Source organism: Opisthocomus hoazin, chromosome W, assembly GCF_030867145.1.
Source record: "Opisthocomus hoazin isolate bOpiHoa1 chromosome W, bOpiHoa1.hap1, whole genome shotgun sequence".
NCBI lineage: Eukaryota > Metazoa > Chordata > Aves > Opisthocomiformes > Opisthocomidae > Opisthocomus > Opisthocomus hoazin.
This window is the reverse complement of record NC_134453.1, coordinates 38,077,702-38,095,168: the sequence shown is the minus strand read 5'-3', so window position 1 is coordinate 38,095,168 and position 17,467 is coordinate 38,077,702. Positions and strand designations below refer to the sequence as shown.

Here is a 17,467-nt window from a genome sequence, read left to right as displayed (position 1 = left end):
AAAGTACTTCTCATTCTCCATTTCTCCCCCCCTTCTCCCCCCCCCCCTTTTTTTTTTATTTATATATATATATATATTAATGTCTTTTGTACATGCATATTGGCACCTCTGGGCAGTTGTCGGGAGCCCTCAGGTGAAGGTTCATACTTTTCCTCACGGTGTCTGCTAGTTGACCTTTGCTCTTGTGCAGACGCAGTTTTAAATTCACGTATACCGTGTCCTCCAAGATTGCTTCGTTATACAAAAGCTGTTGTGGGAGATAATTGCCAAATATGCAAGGAATGTATTAATCGGTGTGGGTGGTGCACCCACTGCAGTCATCAGAGTACTTGCGTTTGCTGCAATTTTTTTCAGTGTTCCCTGTGTAGTAGGATCATCCAGAGCGGATCTCTTCTGCTTCCACGTCAGAGGTTGCTCCCTGAGAGCGAGTGTGGTCACCTATGGCATCGGATTCTGCGTTACGTTCTTTCAGCTCATGATATAGCTCCACATATTTTGCCAGTAACCATCGAGGGCCTGTTGAAAGAAGAATACACGCATACCCTCTTCCCCGCGTTATTAGTTCTACAGGACCTGTCCATTGCGATTTCTTAAATTTTTTATACCATACCTTTGGTCGAACCACAAATGGAGGGACCATCCCGAATTGATGGTTAGCTGCTGTTGTAAATAATTGATTATCAGAACGATTTAAAAAATTAAGTACATATAATGCTTTGTCTAACTGTTCCTGTGGGGTAACACTGCCCATAGGATTCCCCCTTTTTTTTTTATTTTGCATAGCTTTGAGGGTCCTGTGGACACTTTCGACAATGGCTTGTGCAGTAGGAGAATGTGGTATACCTGTAACATGTTGTATACTCCAGTCCTGTAGGAAAACAGAAATTGTCCGTGAAACGTTCCTTTTCTCCCGTATGTGCCGTGGCTACCAGAAATCCTGAGAAAGTATCCACACTAACATGTACACAATGCAGTCGACCAAATGTTGATATATGTGTAACATCACTTTGCCACAACTCACCAGCTCGTAAACCACGAGGGTTCACTCTTGCACACGATGGTACGGGTGTAATACATTGACAATCAGGGCATGCATGAACATTTTCTGTGGCTTGGCCCTGGGACAAAGCAAATTGTTTATGCAAGGAAGAGGCATTTTGATGAAAGAAGTCATGAGATAATCGGGCTTGCTTGAAACTGTGTGGCAGTACTGCTGCCATTGTCAATTTATCTGCTACAGCCTTTCCTTCAGTTATTGGTCCTGGTAGAGTAGTATGTGACCATATATGCATTATAAAATAAACATGTACACGATTTTTAAGTAGTGTAGCTAATTTCAATAGCAAGGAAAAAAAGTTGTTTGTTATTGACTTCTCTTATCATTGCATCTGCAATGCGTTGAACAATACCCACAACATGTGCAGAATCTGCGACAACATTGAGGGGTTCAGTCGAAAACAATTCAAAGACGTGCAAGGCCGCTGATAGCTTAACAATTTGTATGGATCCTTCAACGACTAAAATAGGTGATTGCTAATCTGACGAATTTGTTTGTTTCCACACAACTACAGCTTTATGTGTTTTTCCTTGATCTGTCCAGAAACACTGTTCGTGCTCCTTTAATAGGAACAGGAACACATCGCTTTTTTGGCTGCAATGGAATTTGAGAGAGGGAATGTAACAGCTTATGTTGTGGAAGGGTATAATGTATGTTATTTAAATAATCAGCTAGAGCGGCTTGCAGCGATAAGGATTCTCTGTTTAATACCACAAAGTCATCTTTAGCCAGCAGCAGGCAAATAGTATCAACTTGCTGACAGTGATTCCAACCTTGTGCTATTCAGGACACTATCATGTCTACCTTTGTGGTCAATGTTTTCATGGGCGTATGAGACAAAAAGATCCATTCCAGAGTCTTCAACTCCTGCGCAGTCGCACACCACTGACCTAAAAGAGCATAAGGCTGGAAAAAAGCATAAATTATATATGAATCTATTGGTAACTTGACATTGATTCTGGAGGCAAAGGAAGTTGCGATTTTATCCAAAGCTTTCTGCAAGACAGTTTTTGCTTCTGGTGTCAGTCTCCTGGAAGATAACAAATCTGAGTCCCCTTTCAACAAGGTAAATAAAGGGGACAATTCTCCAGTTGTGATGCCCAAAAGGGATCGTACCCAATTAATTGTTCCTAATAATTTTTGTAAATCATGAAGAGTGGTGACCTGATCAACAATATGCAATGGCTGTGGGAACACTTGTGAAGTTAAAAGTTTCCATCCTAGATACTTCCAGGGTTGCTCTGTCTGCACCTTTTCCGGGGCTATCTGTATCCCATAGATCTTTAATGACGATTCTGATTTAGCAAAAGCAGTGAGCAGCACATTTTGTGTTTCAGCAGCAAGGAGGATGTCATCCATATAATAAGTAGATCTGACTGAAAGATTGCCGTACTTCTTTCAGTGCTGCATCCACGACTATCTGGCAAATCGTGGGACTATTCATCATGCCTTGTGGCAGAATGACCCAATGGTATCGCTGCATAGGTTTGCTGTTGTTAATTGAAGGCACAGAAAATGCAAAATGAGCACAAACGTCAGGGTGTAAAAAAATTGTAAAAACCCAGTCCTTTAAATCAATAACACAAAGAGGCCAATCTTTTGGAATCATAGCTGGGTTAGGGACACCAGGCTGTAGTGGTTGCATTGGGCTCATTACTGCATTTATAGCCTGCAGATCTTGCAATAATCTCCATTTACCAGACTTTTTTCGAATGACAAATATAGGGGTGTTCCATGGACTAGTAGATGGTACCTGGTGACCTAATGCCAGCTGTTTGTCCTCGAGGAATTCTGCTGCAGTAATTGAATTGTACACACTTTTTCCAACCAAGGGCTTGAGCATAAGCAAAACAGTTCTTGCCATGCCATTTCTGGGTTGGACTGGGTGGACGCGCTGGGGGCAGGGTGGGGGGCCAGGCCGGGCTGCCAGTTGCTGATCGAGGGGAGCCTGCCAGCTCGGCAGGAAGGGGCGGCGCGCGGGGGGCCGTGTGCCCCAGCAGGTGTGAGGTTCGCTGACCTGTCTGGTGCGGTGGCTGATGGTGCTGTGGGCTGTGCTGTGTTGGAGGGACTGCGTGGTTTTAGGCTGGAATTCACCCTGCTTTGATCTCAGGTCGGGTACTCCAACTGCTGTAGAGGGGCCCTGTTGTACTTTTCTGGTTGCAAGCTGAAATAGCAAGATCTCAGCGGCTTCCTCTTGTTCAATTTGCCTCATAATAGCAGTTTGTAACCCATCTAAAAACTGAACATAGGGTTCCTGAGTGTCGCTTGTGCTAACCCCGTGGTGTAATTATCTTGACCCAGCAACTCGTTTTCTCCAATACTTAATCCAGTAGAAATATTCTCCATAACTTGCACAATCACAAGTTCCTTATATTCTGATGCCCAAATGGTATATCGTGCAGATGATAGAACCATTCTAAGTATTGATCGCCAATCAGAAGGGGTCATGACATAAGATTCTCCTGTAGCCTGTATGAGGTTCATAGTAAACGAAGCCTGGAGACCATATTCTTGTATGGATTTACGAACCTCCTTAATGACCTTGTATGGTAAATAAGCATACTCTGGGGCTTGGTTAGGCTTATATACTACAGGCATAGCTTGAAGGATAGAAACATCTCCTTTGCAGAGTGCATCAATCCTACATTTATCTAACAATACGTTCGACTGTCCGACAACATTCAATGGTCCGGTATGAGTTAGAGGCTGAGTAGGAGCCAAAGGGAGCATTTTAAGAGCAAAAGGGGGAGGTTAATTAGTGACATGCGCGATATTGATTTTGGTCGTTGTGCCTGTAAAATTTCATCTGCTGTGGGGGTGGGGGTTGCCATAACCTTCACCGGAGTTAGCAGCAAGTATAAATCAGGTCTGTCCTCGGTGTCTATTTCTCCAGGATCAAAAGGATCGTCAGATTCTGGTGAATCTACCCCCCGCATTCCCTGTGTTGAGTTAGGGGTTTCATCGTACCTAAGACTAAATGTTTCAAAAGACTGCAGCTCGGTCTGTTCCTGCTTTTGCGAGAACGGAGGAGGGGCGGCCGACACTTGTAAGATAGTGTCTGCGGGTTTTAGAGCATTTAAAGCTGTATACACTGTTTTCCAAGTCATAATCATTTCGTCAGGGACTTCAAGCCGCAAGTCCTTTTTTGTCTGCAATTCCTCCCCCACCTTTGCCCACAACGAGCTATCATATGAACCTGAGGAAGGGTACCACGAGCAATAGTCTCTTATCCAAACTAACAATTTAACCAACTTTGTAACTGATACCACAAACCCTTGTTCTCTCAAAATTCTCTGTAAAATCTCTTGATGGAGCTTTTGCTCCTTTGTAGCCTACTGTCCCATCTTATAAATCCGCAGCGGCTCACCTGAATCATTCCAGCAAAGGGTGATGTCTCCCCTTGTGTGTGCGCACGCGTGCATATGTCTCTCCTCTTGGTCCCAGCTGCGGTTCGCCACCGGTAATGATCTCCAAGTCTGAATATCTTCATGTCCAAATATCTTTATATCCAAATATCTTTATGTCTTAATATCTTCATGTTCGAAAACCCACGTTCGGGCGCCATCTGTGGTGAATGACTTTACGGACCCCAATCTTGTGCTCGATCAGAATCATTTTATTGCTCAAGTGAATATCTTATATACTAATACAATAGTTACTAGAGCCAATCAGCTATGGATTCATGGCTTTGTGAATGCCAGTTCACAGTTGCTGTTTTCCAGGATCTTTTGCAGCTGGATGTGTGAAAACAGCTTATCTCCTGAGAACAGAGAAGGGAGGCACAGGATGCGCTGATCCTTCAGGGTCATGAGACAGTGCTGTTCTGTCTCAAGTTATATGGTTTCCCACAGAGAAAGGTCTATGGAATGTGGAAAGAGGGACAGGCCACTTAGGAGAAATACAAGAAAACTGTCAGAGCATGCAGGGAAGGAACAAGGAAGGCTAAGGCCCATCTGGAATTAAATCTGGCAAGGGATGTCAAAGACACCGAGAAGGGCTTCTCCATCTACGTCAGCAGTAAACGAATGACTAGGAAAAATGTGGGGCCACTGCTGAATGAGATGGGTGCCCTGGTGGTGGAGGATACAGAAAAGGCAGAGTTACTGAATGCCTTCTTTGCTTCAGTCCTTAGTGCTAAGGCTGGCCCTCAGGAATCCCAGACTCTGGAGGTAAGAGAGAAAGCCTACAGAGAGGATGACCTTCCCTTGGTTGAGGAGGATCAGGCGAGAGATCACTTAAGAAAACTGCAAACCCACAAATTCATAGGCCCCGATGGAATGCACCCACGAGTGCTGAGGGAGCTGGCGGATGTCATTGCTGAGCCACTCTCCATCATCTTTGAGAGGTCCTGGAGGACAGGAGAGGTGCCCGAGGACTGGAGAAAAGCCAATGTCACTCCAGTCTTCAAAAAGGGCAAGAAGGAGGACCCAGGGAACTACAGGCCGGTCAGCCTCACCTCCATCCCGGGAAAGGTGATGGAGCAGCTCATTCTGGAGGCCATCATCAAGCAAGTGGAAGAAAAGAAGGTTATCAGGAGTAGTCAGCATGGATTCACCAAGGGGAAATCATGCTTGACCAATCTGATAGCTTTCTACGATGACATGACTGGCTGGGTAGATGAGGGGAGAGCCGTAGATGTTGTCTGCCTCGACTTCAGCAACGCTTTTGACACTTTCTCCCATAACATCCTCCTAGGGAAGCTCAAGAAGTGTGGGCTGGATGAGTGGTCAGTGAGGTGGATTGAGAAGTGGCTGAATGGCAGAACTCAGAGGGCTGTCATCAGCGGCGCTGAGTCTAGTTGGAGGCTGGTAACTAGTGGTGTCCCCCAGGGGTCAGTACTGGGCCCAGCCTTGTTTTACTTCTTCATCAACGACCTGGATGAAGAGTTAGAGTGTACCCTCAGCAAGTTTGCTGATGACACCAAACTGGGAGGAGTGGTAGATACATCAGAAAGCTGTGCTGCCATTCAGCGAGACCTGGACAGGCTGGAGAGTTGGGCAGAGAGGAACCTGATGAGGTTCAACAAGGGCAAGTGCAGGGTCCTGCACCTGGGGAGGAACAACCCCATGCACCAGTACAGGCTTGGGGTGGACCTGCTGGAGAGCAGCTGTGCGGAGAGGGACCTGGGTGTCCTGGTGGACAACAAGTTGACCATGAGCCAGCAGTGTGCCCTGGCTGCCAAGAAAGCTAATGGGATCCTGGGATGCATCAAGAGGAGTGTGGCCAGTAGGTCGAGGGAGGTTCTCCTCTCCCTCTACTCTGCCCTAGTGAGGCCCCATCTGGAGTACTGTGTCCAGTTCTGGGCTCCCCAGTTCAAGAAAGACGAGGAACTACTGGAGACAGTCCAGAGGAGGGCTACAAGGATGATGAGGGGACTGGAACATCTCTCCTACGAGGAAAGGCTGAGGGAGCTGGGCTTGTTTAGCCTGGAGAAGAGAAGGCTGCGAGGGGACCTTATAAATGCTTACAAATATCTCAAGGGTGGGTGTCAGGAGGATGGGGCCAGACTCTTTTCAGTGGTGCCCAGCAACAGGACAAGGGGCAACGGGCACAAAGTGAAGCATGGGAAGTTCCGTCTGAACATGAGGAAGAACTTCTTCCCTCTGAGGGTGATGGAGCCCTGGAACAGGCTGCCCAGGGAGGTTGTGGAGTCTCCTTCTCTGGAGATATTCAAGACCCACCTGGACAAGGTCCTCTGCAGCCTGCTGTAGGTGACCCTGCTTCGGCAGGGAGGGTTGGACTAGATGACCCACAGAGGTCCCTTCCAACCCCTACCATTCTGTGATTCTGTGATTTAAGAAAGAGTGGTAGCTGCTGGTGGAAAGAGAAATGGTAGGAGACAATGTAGGTACCTCCTGGAGATGCAGTCTTGAAAGGAATTACTCCACACCAGAGCAGCTACGCCCCAAAGCCATGCCGAAGCAGGCACACTTTCAAAGGGCCTGCAACCCACGGAGGGACCCATGCTACAGCAGTGGAAAACGACTAAAAAGCAAGGAGCGGTGAAAGAAAATGAGTAAGCAGCAAGGAGATGCAGAAACCATTGTGCAGGTGACTCCAACCTCCCTTGTGCCACCTATCACCAGATCATAACCCAGCAAAAACAAGGGAAGGGCTGAGACTAAGAAGCAGGGAGGCATTTGATTGAAGTTGAACCTGAAGAAGGGGGGAGAAAAGGTGTTTCCCTGTTTGTTTGATCATAGGGGGTTTTTCCCCTCAATACCTGAATCAGTAATTGAGTTTGTATCAGTTAGCAATAAGTTAAGTGAAATAAAATTCACCGAGTTGAGACTGTTTTGCCTGTGACAGTGGGCTGGTGACAAATTCCAGTATTACCTATAGTATTACTATACAAGTCCTTTCTGACACATCCAAGGATAGCTAAGCAGATCCAGGATAAGCATGCACTTATGTCACCGAAAATCTGGGGATAAAACCTCGTAACACCAGTGTAGTGTTAAAAGGCAAGCATTCTTTATTGCAGTGCTGGATGCACGGGGGATAGTTCCACCAAACGTGCATACCTCATACCTTTTCCATGCAGTTTATAGAAATCAAAAATATACATATCCATTTTATCCCAACATATTCATTATTATTCTCTTTGGTGATTGGTGCAAATTTGCTCGCTTCACATGTAAATTATTGCGCAGACTCAGTCATCCTCTTCCACTGTTCTCTTTTGAGTCGGTGGTATTACTTGGGTAGGTGGTCAATGGGTCGGTGGTCGCGATCTCCCCCTGCCGGAATTACCTTTTACCTATTCAGCTCGTAATCTCGGCAGTCCCAGATAGTTTTCTCAGTTCGCTACACGAAAACACACTTCATCATTCTCTTTCGACAAAAACATATTGTCTACTATTTTGTTAGCATTAATGGTTACCTAGAGACTAGAATACAGATTAAAAAAATACAATAATTGGTGTCAGTCCCCCACCCCCTTTGTGTTGTTCATTGCTTTGGTCAGCAGACTCTATCACTCTGGTTACAATTATGCATGCCTGTTTACACCGCCACCTCCAATGAACCAGACAGTGATTATTTAAGAAAAAAAACACGTTTATCACTTGTCAGACTCATGTCTTTGCACCTCTTCAGTGGTTTCATTTTATATTTCACACCACACAGCTCAAAGAAAGTACATGTGTGACATGCGGAAACGAACTCCACAACTCACAAAGAGTTATAAAGCAGGTATGTTTATTACAGCACCGGGTGCAAGGGGGATCGTTCCTCCTAACTTGCACACCGAGTCACAAAGCATGCACCTATTTATTACAAGTTTATCTAAGTGGGCTGGATTATTACAATTAGTTCTGGAAATAGGCGTGATTATTATAATTATTTCCAGGAATTCATTATCATACTCCGCCCCTCTTTAGCGCTTGCACAATGTCATCTGGTGGTCGTCTGTGGGGGTCTTCTGGATGAAGGCTCATAGTCTTCCTTGCGAAGGCTCGTAGTCTTCCTCACTGTGTACTTTTCACCTTTGGCCCAAAACTGCTTAGTTGTCTGTGTTGGCTGAGTTCCAAGCCACCAAACCAGTTTCAGCTAGAGGGGGGCTTCTTACAGACAATGGGGCTCTGGTTATCAGTCCTTATCAGTCCCTGTCTCTTTTACCTGCCTGGCACCAGTCCTTGTTATCTACATTGGAGCTCACAGCAGTCCTTATTAGCAAGGTTGCAAAGAATAGGACCAAACTAAATGTCAGAGGCTAACCCTTGCCCCGACATGGCTTCAAAACTAAATAACAAAATCAAACTAAAGCTATAGCAAAATTCAACTAAACGTCAATTTCCCACATCATGTGTATGAGCCCAAAACAGATCTGGCTCTCTGTAAATTGATTCCATAAACCGACAGTCAAAAGCCCTTTCCCGAGAACCCAGAGAGGTGAAACCAGGCACGAGCCCTGCAGGTGCAGGCACTGGCAATGTAGAATTCATATTCCTCCCTGCAAAGGACTCAAGATCCTGACAATTTACCATAACACCCACACTGTGAACACCAGTATGAAGCCACCGAACTTAGAGCAGAGGAGCAGAACATAACATCAGGAAAAGGTGTAGAAACTTAGAAGTGTGTGTATACAGAATTTTAACTGCATTATTATTCTTTCTTTTTCTGTAACAACTAGATCTGGACCATTTTTCAGTTATGCTAACAATAGAATCTTGACTTTACTTATATATAAGCTGTACTTCCTCTTTGCCTATAAACAAGATTTTGAGAGTAACAAGCTCCAGAGGCAAAATGCAGATTTGCAGGTCTCAGGTTGCAGGGAGTGCCTGAGGCCTCTCCCTGAGGCTGTGGCAGGTGGAGGCACTGTCCTTGCCTGCAGGAGGTGTGCTCTGGCTGAGGAGCTGTGTTGTCAAGTTAAGGAGATGCATGAAAAAGTGAACAGACTGTGCAACATAAGGTGAGATGAAATATTAATAGGATGTGGGGCTAGTACTGCCTTACATGGTATTTCTGACCAATGTGAACCAAACTTCCAGCTAGTTTGAGTACTCCAAGAAGCACCTCCCCTACCTCCAGTTTCCCTTGTTGTTAATTTATGACAATATCTTGTGAACCCAAAAACCCACCATCTCCCTGTGGGTTGATGGCCTTGCTAGACTTACCCATGCAAGAGGAGGACTTGCTCAGACTCATGTCTCAAGTACCCAAGAGTTAACAAAAGATAGCAGTTTGACTTGAACAATGACCTTCCCTTATCTTATCAGACAGAAGCAAGGGATGATGGCCCACCACTGTAAACAAAGTTCATTGGCAAGGTTCACTCTATTACTTATTAAATGAATGGAATACAAAATCGAAGGAGATTTTGAGTGGAAAATGATTTATACACAGTAAAACAAAAGTGTAAGGAGGTAGGGAGACCCTCCCGTTGAGTCACCAGTTTTGGACTGGACCCCCTCGCTTTCTAAACTCCTTCTCATAGAGGAGCCTAGGCGCGACTGGATGTCTCAGCTTTGGCTAGCAGTGGGTCTAGCTGGAACTGGCTGTGGAAAGAAAACATAATAGGTGATTATCCATCCTTTGTAGAATGTAGAATGAGGAATCGATCTTCTTAAATGTAATAACCATCAGGTGCCTTTCTATAGTAGGCAGCTAAGCACCACACAGTCACTCGCTCACTGCTCATCCAGTGGGAAAGGGAAGAATCACAGAATCATAGAATGGTTTAAGCTGGAACAGACCTTAAAGAAAACCTAGTTCCAACCACCCTGACATGGGCAGGGATAACTTCCACTAGACCAGGTTGCTCAAAGCCCTGTCCAACCTGGCCTTGAACACTTCTGGGGGGGCATCCACAACTTCTCTGGGAAACCTGTTCCAGGGCCTCACCACCCTTATAGTAAAGAAATTCTTCCTTATATCTAAACTAAACCTACCCTCTTTCAGTTTAAAGTCATTACCCCTTGTCCTGTCACTACATGCCCTTGTAAAAAGTCCCTCTCCAGATTTCTTGCAGGCCCCCTTCAGGTACTGGAAGGCTGCTATAAGGTCTTCCTGAAGCCTTCTCTTCTCCAGGCTGAACAGCTCCAACTCCCTCAGCCTTTCCTCATAGGGAAGGTGCTTCAGTCCTATGATCATCTTTGTCGCCCTCCTCTGGACCCATTCTAACAGCTCCATGTCTTTCCTGTGCTGGGGACCCCAGAACTGGACACAGTACTCCAGGTGGGGTCTCACAAGAGCGGAGTAAAGGGGTGGAATCACCTCCCTCGACCTGCTGGCCATGCTTCTTTTGATGCAACCCAGGATGCAGTTGGCCTCCTGGGCTGTAAGTGCACACTGATGGCTCATACTCAGTTTTTCATTCACCAATACCCCCAAATCCTTCTCGGCAGGGCTGCTCTCAGTCCCCTCCTCCCCCAGCCTGTATTGATATGGGGGATTACCCCACCCCAGGTGCAGGACCCTGCATTTGGCCTTGTTGAACTTCATGATATTCATACAGGCTCACTTCTCAAGCCTGTCAAGGTCCCAAACTGGCTAAACAAATGGGGTATTCACTACCATGTGAGTGCCTGATTGGCCCAACTCACTACTCTTGTACAAAAACAAGGAAAGTGCCAGGTCGTCTCGATTAAATGCACACCAGCTAACTATTCTTGCAGTGCAAGCAAGAATACAATGTTGGCTGGTTCTGGGATTGACAGGTGTGAGGGTGGGGCTGCACCACTACTTTCCACCCCATGACTAAAATCAGTCCATCTCTCCACAGAGTGATGGTGTAGTCGCCTCTTGCCTCTGTGCCTGTAAACCGAGCAATACTATATTCCAATTATAATTTGAGGAAAATTTTTGATTGATTGCCTTAATTATCAAAATTCATTAAATGTGATTAAGCAAGGTTACATATGTAAGTAGGGTTTTGTAGCAATATGTGACTTGTTTACCTAACTTCCACACTCTAATGTATATGAAAATGTTTAACAGGAAGCATAATATAACAAGAGTTAACAGAATCACAGTGGGGTGTAACATCTGGTTCGGTATTCCGGTCGCTGTTGGAGACCATCCAAATAAGGTATCCCACCAGTGATGTTCCCCATCTTTCTTCACTCTTTCGAGGACACGGTGTATCTCTTCTGTGTCATGATGGACAGCGACCAGAGTCCTTTGTCCATTGTCTCGAATTTGTTTCATCAATTGATGCAGGTCATCATGTTGCAACAGTTTTCTCACCAATGTGAGGTTCATCCCGATAGGAGTAGGTGACAGGTCTTCATATGGTGCATCACTGGATTGCAGCAATTGATGAGTTGTGATAGGAGCTGAATAGTTGAAGTCGCATCCTGTAATTTTGGTAAAATTACAAACACAGGTGTTTAAGTGGTCATCTATATCTACAGTAGTATTGTCTATAGATATAGAATCACAAAGGATTCTCGTGCAAATGCATCCATTTCCAATATATATGAGTATAGTTTCAGGGGTTTCATCAGGATGTATTTCAAATTGACAAATGTTTTGTTTTGTGTCAAGACAAATGTCTTGGGCCTTGATGGTATTACTTTCACAAATAAATCCCTGTTGTTCCCGCACAACACATGCAGTAACATCAACAGTTTGCCATTTGTTTTCCTTTTGTTGGGCCTGTACTCTGTGTTCTAATGGACGGAGTATGGTTCCACTGTAATTTAGCCCTAACACAATGATTGGGTACAGAGTGTATACCGAAGCATTGCTTATTGTCAGAACAAAAGCTGCGGCTTTGCTGTTAGTGGGGTTGTAAGTGAAATTAACTAGTTGCCACCAGGATTGGAATTTCCTTTCAAATTTAGTTGCGTTATCCCAAATTATCTTTTGAATTTCAGCAGGTAGGATGCCTTCTTCACCTTCTCTTATAATTGTTGCCACAGTAGATTGTACCCGCAGTTGAGCCTGAATACAGCTGAGAGCGAGAGACATTAATTTGGGTTGCACCTAGTGCATCCATAATTAATTGGTGATCTTTTTCAGTTATTATCTCCCATCGGGGTAAAATATCAGATAAGAGCCACTGATTAGTTCCTAAAGTTGATAGAAAAGACTGTAATGGTTGATTTAATTTGTACAAACTACTTGTTGCTGAATTTATCTTGTTTGCCAAAACTTTGGCATCTATGCTGTTGAGCACTCCCAATCCAGTTCCTAAGACACCAGTCACATATCTCCTCGGTCATTTTGGAGAGGTGAGAAAGGGTACCCACACCCTATGAACAAGAGTAGAAACCTCGTATCAACAGATGAGGAGAAGGCTGAGGTACTCCACAACTTTTATGCCTCAGTCTTCACTGGCAACCTCTCTCCTCACACCTCCCCAGTTGATGGACTGCAAGAAGGGGACCATGGGGGTAAAGCCCCTCCCGCTGTAAGGGAAGGTCAGGTTCGGGACCACCTGAGGAACCAGAATATACATAAGTCTATGGGATCTGATAAGATGCATCCCAGAGTCCTGAGGGAATTGGCTGATGTCACTGCCAAGCCACTCTCCATGATATTTGAAAGGTCATGGTAGTCAGGCAAAGTCCCCGGTGACTGGAAGAAGGGAAACATTGTGCCCATTTTTAAAAAGGATAGAAAGGAGGACCCTGGGAACTACCGGCCTGTCAGCCTCACCTCTGTGCCTGGGAAGATCATGGAACAGGTCCTCCTAGAAGCTATGCTAAGGCTGATGCCATGAAAAGCTGGAATTGAAGACTCAATAGTCGGAAGACTATTAAGCAGGTATTCTTTATTACGGCGCCAGGCACACGGGGGATCTCTCCTCCGAACATGCCCGCCAAACACCCTTTTCATTCCAGGTTAAATGCAATCACAATATACGTATTCATTATATTTCTGAGAAATGCTTAGCATATTCATGACTCTTCCAAGAACTAATTAGCATATGTTAAAGTCTTTCACACACGTCTGTTAGTGTCCTCGGGTGGTCTTTGAGGGCCCTAAGATGAAGGTTTATACTCCTCATCACAGTGTCCGCTGGTTGACCTTTGTTTCTGCGCAAACTCAGTTCTAAGATCACATATACCGTGTCCTTCCAGGTTGTTTTGCTCCGGTCTTGTCGCCCTCTTGGTGCCTCTTTATCTCTGTAGCTTGGTGCATCTGCCCTCCCAAGGCTGAGCTGTCCAAATAACATTATTTAGGAGTCTCTCTATCTTAGAGCTTTCCTATCCTCCCCCAAAACAGCAAGTCAAGTTTGTCTATGTAGCATTATTAAGGAGCCTCTTTATCTTAGTGCTTTCCTGTCTTCTCAAAACAGCAAGGATCTACTTTAGTTTCATTACAATCACTCTGGTAAGTGGAAATTTTACATTTACGGGTACCAGGCACATGGACGTGATTCGAGGCAGCCAGCATGGCTTCACCAAGGGCAAGTCTTGCCTGACCAACCCAGTGGCTTTCTATGATGGCGTGACTAGATCAGTGGACAAGGGAAGAGCTATGGGTATGATCTATCCGGACTGTAAAACCTTCGAGACAGACCCTCACAACATCCTTCTCTCTAAATTGGAGAAATATGCTTTTGATGGGTAGAGTGTTCAGTGGATAAAGAATTGGTTGGAAGGTCACAGCCATTTGGGTAGTAGCCAAGGCTTCGATGTCCAAATGGACGCCGGTGAAAAGTGGTGTGCATCAGGGGTCTGTACGGGGACCGGTGCTGTTTAACATTTTCATCAATGACATAGACAGCGACATCGAGTGCACCCTCAGCAAGTTTGCAGAGGACGCCAAGCTGAGTGGTGCAGTTGACACACCAGAAGGATGGGATGCCATCCAGAGGGACCTGGACAAGCTGGAGAAGTGGGCCTGTGTGAACCTCATGAGGTTCAACAAGGCCAAACGCAGGGTCCTGCACCTGGGTCAGGGCAACCCTGTATCAGTGCAGGCTGGGGGATTAAGGGATTGAGAGCAGCCCTGCTGAGAAGGACTTGGGGGTACTGGTGGATGAAAAATTGGACATGAGCCACCAATGTGCGCTCACTGCCCAGAAGGCCAACCGTATCCTGGGCTGCATCAAAAGAAGGGTGTCCAGCAGGTCGAGGGAGGTGATTCTGCCCCTCTACTCCACTCTGGTGAGACCCCACCTGGAGTACTGCATCCAGTTCTGGAGCGCTCAGCACAAGAAGGACATGGAGCTGTTGGAGTGGGTCCAGAGGAGGGCCACAAAAATGGTCTGAGGGCTGGAGCACCTCTCCTATGCGGAAAGGCTGAGAGAGTTGGGGCTGTTCAGCCTGGAGAAGAAAAGACTCCAGGGAGACCTTATAGCAGCCTTTCAGTACTTAAAGGTGTCCCATAGGAAAGATGGGGAAAATATTTTCAGCAGGGCTTGCTGCAGTAGGACAAGGAGTAATGGCTTTAAACTAAGGGAGGGTAGGTTTAGGCTAGATATAAGGAAGAAAGTTTTTATGATAAGGGTGGTGAAACACTGGAACAGATTGCTCAGAGAGGTAGTGGAGGTCCCATCCCTAGAAACATTCAAGGCCAGGTTGGATGGCGCTCTGAGCAACCTGGTCTAGTTGAAGATGTCCCTGCTCACTGCAGGGGGTTTGGGCTAGATGACCTCTAAAGGTCCCTTCCAACCCAAAGCATTCTATGAATCTATGATTCTGTGCTGCAGAATATGCAAGTGCAGGATAATGCTTTCCCATTTTTGATGGAGTGGATCCTGGGGAGCTCCCACTGACCTAGCTACAGTGGCTGACATTGATGATGGTCTCTCTGAATGGTCCATTATTGTCACAAGCATTGATCAGCCATGGCAATTTGGCTTGCTAGCTGGTATTTATGCACTGCAGTTCACAAGGCCCAATCAAATGTCTATGAGTAAAACCATGAATACTAATATGTTTCATTCTGCCCCACCCTACTTATATGCTATGGTGCTACCCATGACAGGGAGTGGGGATTGGCACAGAAAAAAATGTAACTATGTTGCTGTCACAGCTGGTGGAGGCTAGTCCTGGACCTAAGGAGAATAGCCAAGGTTCTCAGGCAGGTGTGCAGTAGGTAGAAGTACTAAAGGGAGTGAGGCACCTGAAATACTGTGTTCAAATATACTTTTAAGCAGGCATGACTAGGGAAGAGGTGGACAGAAAAATCTAACGCAGAGCTGCTCCATTGCTGGCTGCAGTTAAAATCTAGCCAGCACACTTCTCAAGAGCAGAAAAGTTTGATAAAGAATCAAGAGAATGAGGTGCAGCCCAGTGCACTGCTCACCTTGCAAGGATACATGGAGTGGAAGCTGTACAATCAACAGTGAAGGGGTGACAGGTCCCCCTTGTCCCCCGTATTTGTCAAATGTTACGTGGTGGGGACCAATACGCATTTGTCCTGGACCAACACTCATTTCTCCCCAATTTATTTGCCACAAGGGGGATGAAAGCATGTTACGGCACTTGTAGGTACTGAGGGTGAAGTTACCACCACTCTCAGTCAGATGTGACAAGTTATCATAGTTAATGCCCTCAGTGGTGCTGATGCACAAGCAGCCCCCACCAGAAAATCACAGAATCACAGGATCATAGGGCTTGGAAGGGACCTCTGGGGATCATCTAGTCCAACCCCCTGGCCGAAGCAGGGTCACCTACAGCAGGTTGCACAGGACCTTGTCCAGGCGGGTCTTGAATATCTCCAGAGAAGGAGACTCCACAGTCCCTCTGGGCAACCTGTTCCAGGGCTCTGTCACCCTCAGAGTGAAGAAGTTCTTCCTCATGTTCAGGTGGAACTTCCTATGCTTCATTTTGTGCCCGTTGCCCCTTGTCCTGTCACTGGGCACCACTGAAAAGAGTCTGGCTATTGGGAAAGCCCCTTCCATTTAGGTGACCGTTTTAGTAGCAACTATACATGAATATATGCTGGGTATAGATATCCTTCGTGGGTGAATTATCAATAGTCAAAGCGGCCCCTACTCATTCAGCTGCCCCTTACATATTAAGGCCATGATAATATAGAAATCATAGAAAGTTTTGGGTCGGAAGGGACCCCTAGAGGTCATCTAGTCCAACCCCTCCGCAGCGAGCAGGGACACCACTAACTAGATCAGGTTGCTCAGAGCCCTGTCCAACCTGGCCTTGAATGTTTCCAGGGATGGGGCCTCCACTACCTCTCTGGGCAACCCGTTCCAGTGTTTCACCACCCTCATTGTAAAGAATTTCTTCCTTATATCCAGCCTAAACCTACCCTGTTTTAGTTTAAAACCGTTACCCCTCGTCCTGTCACTGCTGTCTCTACTAAAAAGATTGTCCCCATCTTTCCTATAGGCTCTCTTTAAGTACTGAAAGGCTGCAATCAGGTCTCCCCGCAGCCTTCTCTTCTCCAGGCTGAACAAGCCCAACTCTCTCAGCCTGTCCTCATAGGAGAGGTGCTCCAGCCCTCAGATCATTTTTGTAGCCCTCCTTTGGACCCGTTCCAACAGTTCCATGTCCTTCTTGTGCCGAGGGCTCCAGAGCTGAACGCAGTACTCCAGGTGAGGTCTCACCAGAGCAGAGTAGAGGGGCAGAATCACCTCCCTCGACCTGCTGGCCACGCTTCTCTTGATGCAGCCCAGGACACAGTTGGCCCTCTGGGCTGCCAGTGCACATTGCCGGCTCATGTCCAGCCTTTCGTCTATCAGTACCCCCAAGTCCCTCTTGGCAGGGCTGCTCTCGATCCTTTCATCCCCCAGCCTGTACTGATACCGGGGATTACCCCTATCCAGGTGTAGGACCTTGCACTTGGCCTTGTTGAACCTCATGGGGTTCACACAGGCCCACCTCTCCAGCTTGTCCAGGTCCCTCTGCATGGCATCCCGTCCTTCTGGTGTCTCAACCGTACCACTCAGCTTGGTGTCATATGCAAACTTGCTGAGGGTACACTCGATGTCGCTGTCCATGTCATCGATAAATATATTGAACAGCACCGGTCCCAGTACGGACC

At 46.3% G+C, this 17,467-nt stretch overlaps 1 protein-coding gene across 1 annotated transcript; it reads right to left on the bottom strand.

Moving 5' to 3' along the window:
- Positions 1-373: 373 nt before the first annotated feature.
- Positions 374-15,899, bottom strand: LOC142365506 (uncharacterized). Its single transcript, XM_075446328.1, is given in 4 exon segments — positions 374-516; positions 11,464-12,476; positions 12,478-12,700; positions 15,770-15,899. Coding segments are annotated over 4 exon segments (1,509 nt in total).
- Positions 15,900-17,467: the final 1,568 nt, after the last annotated feature.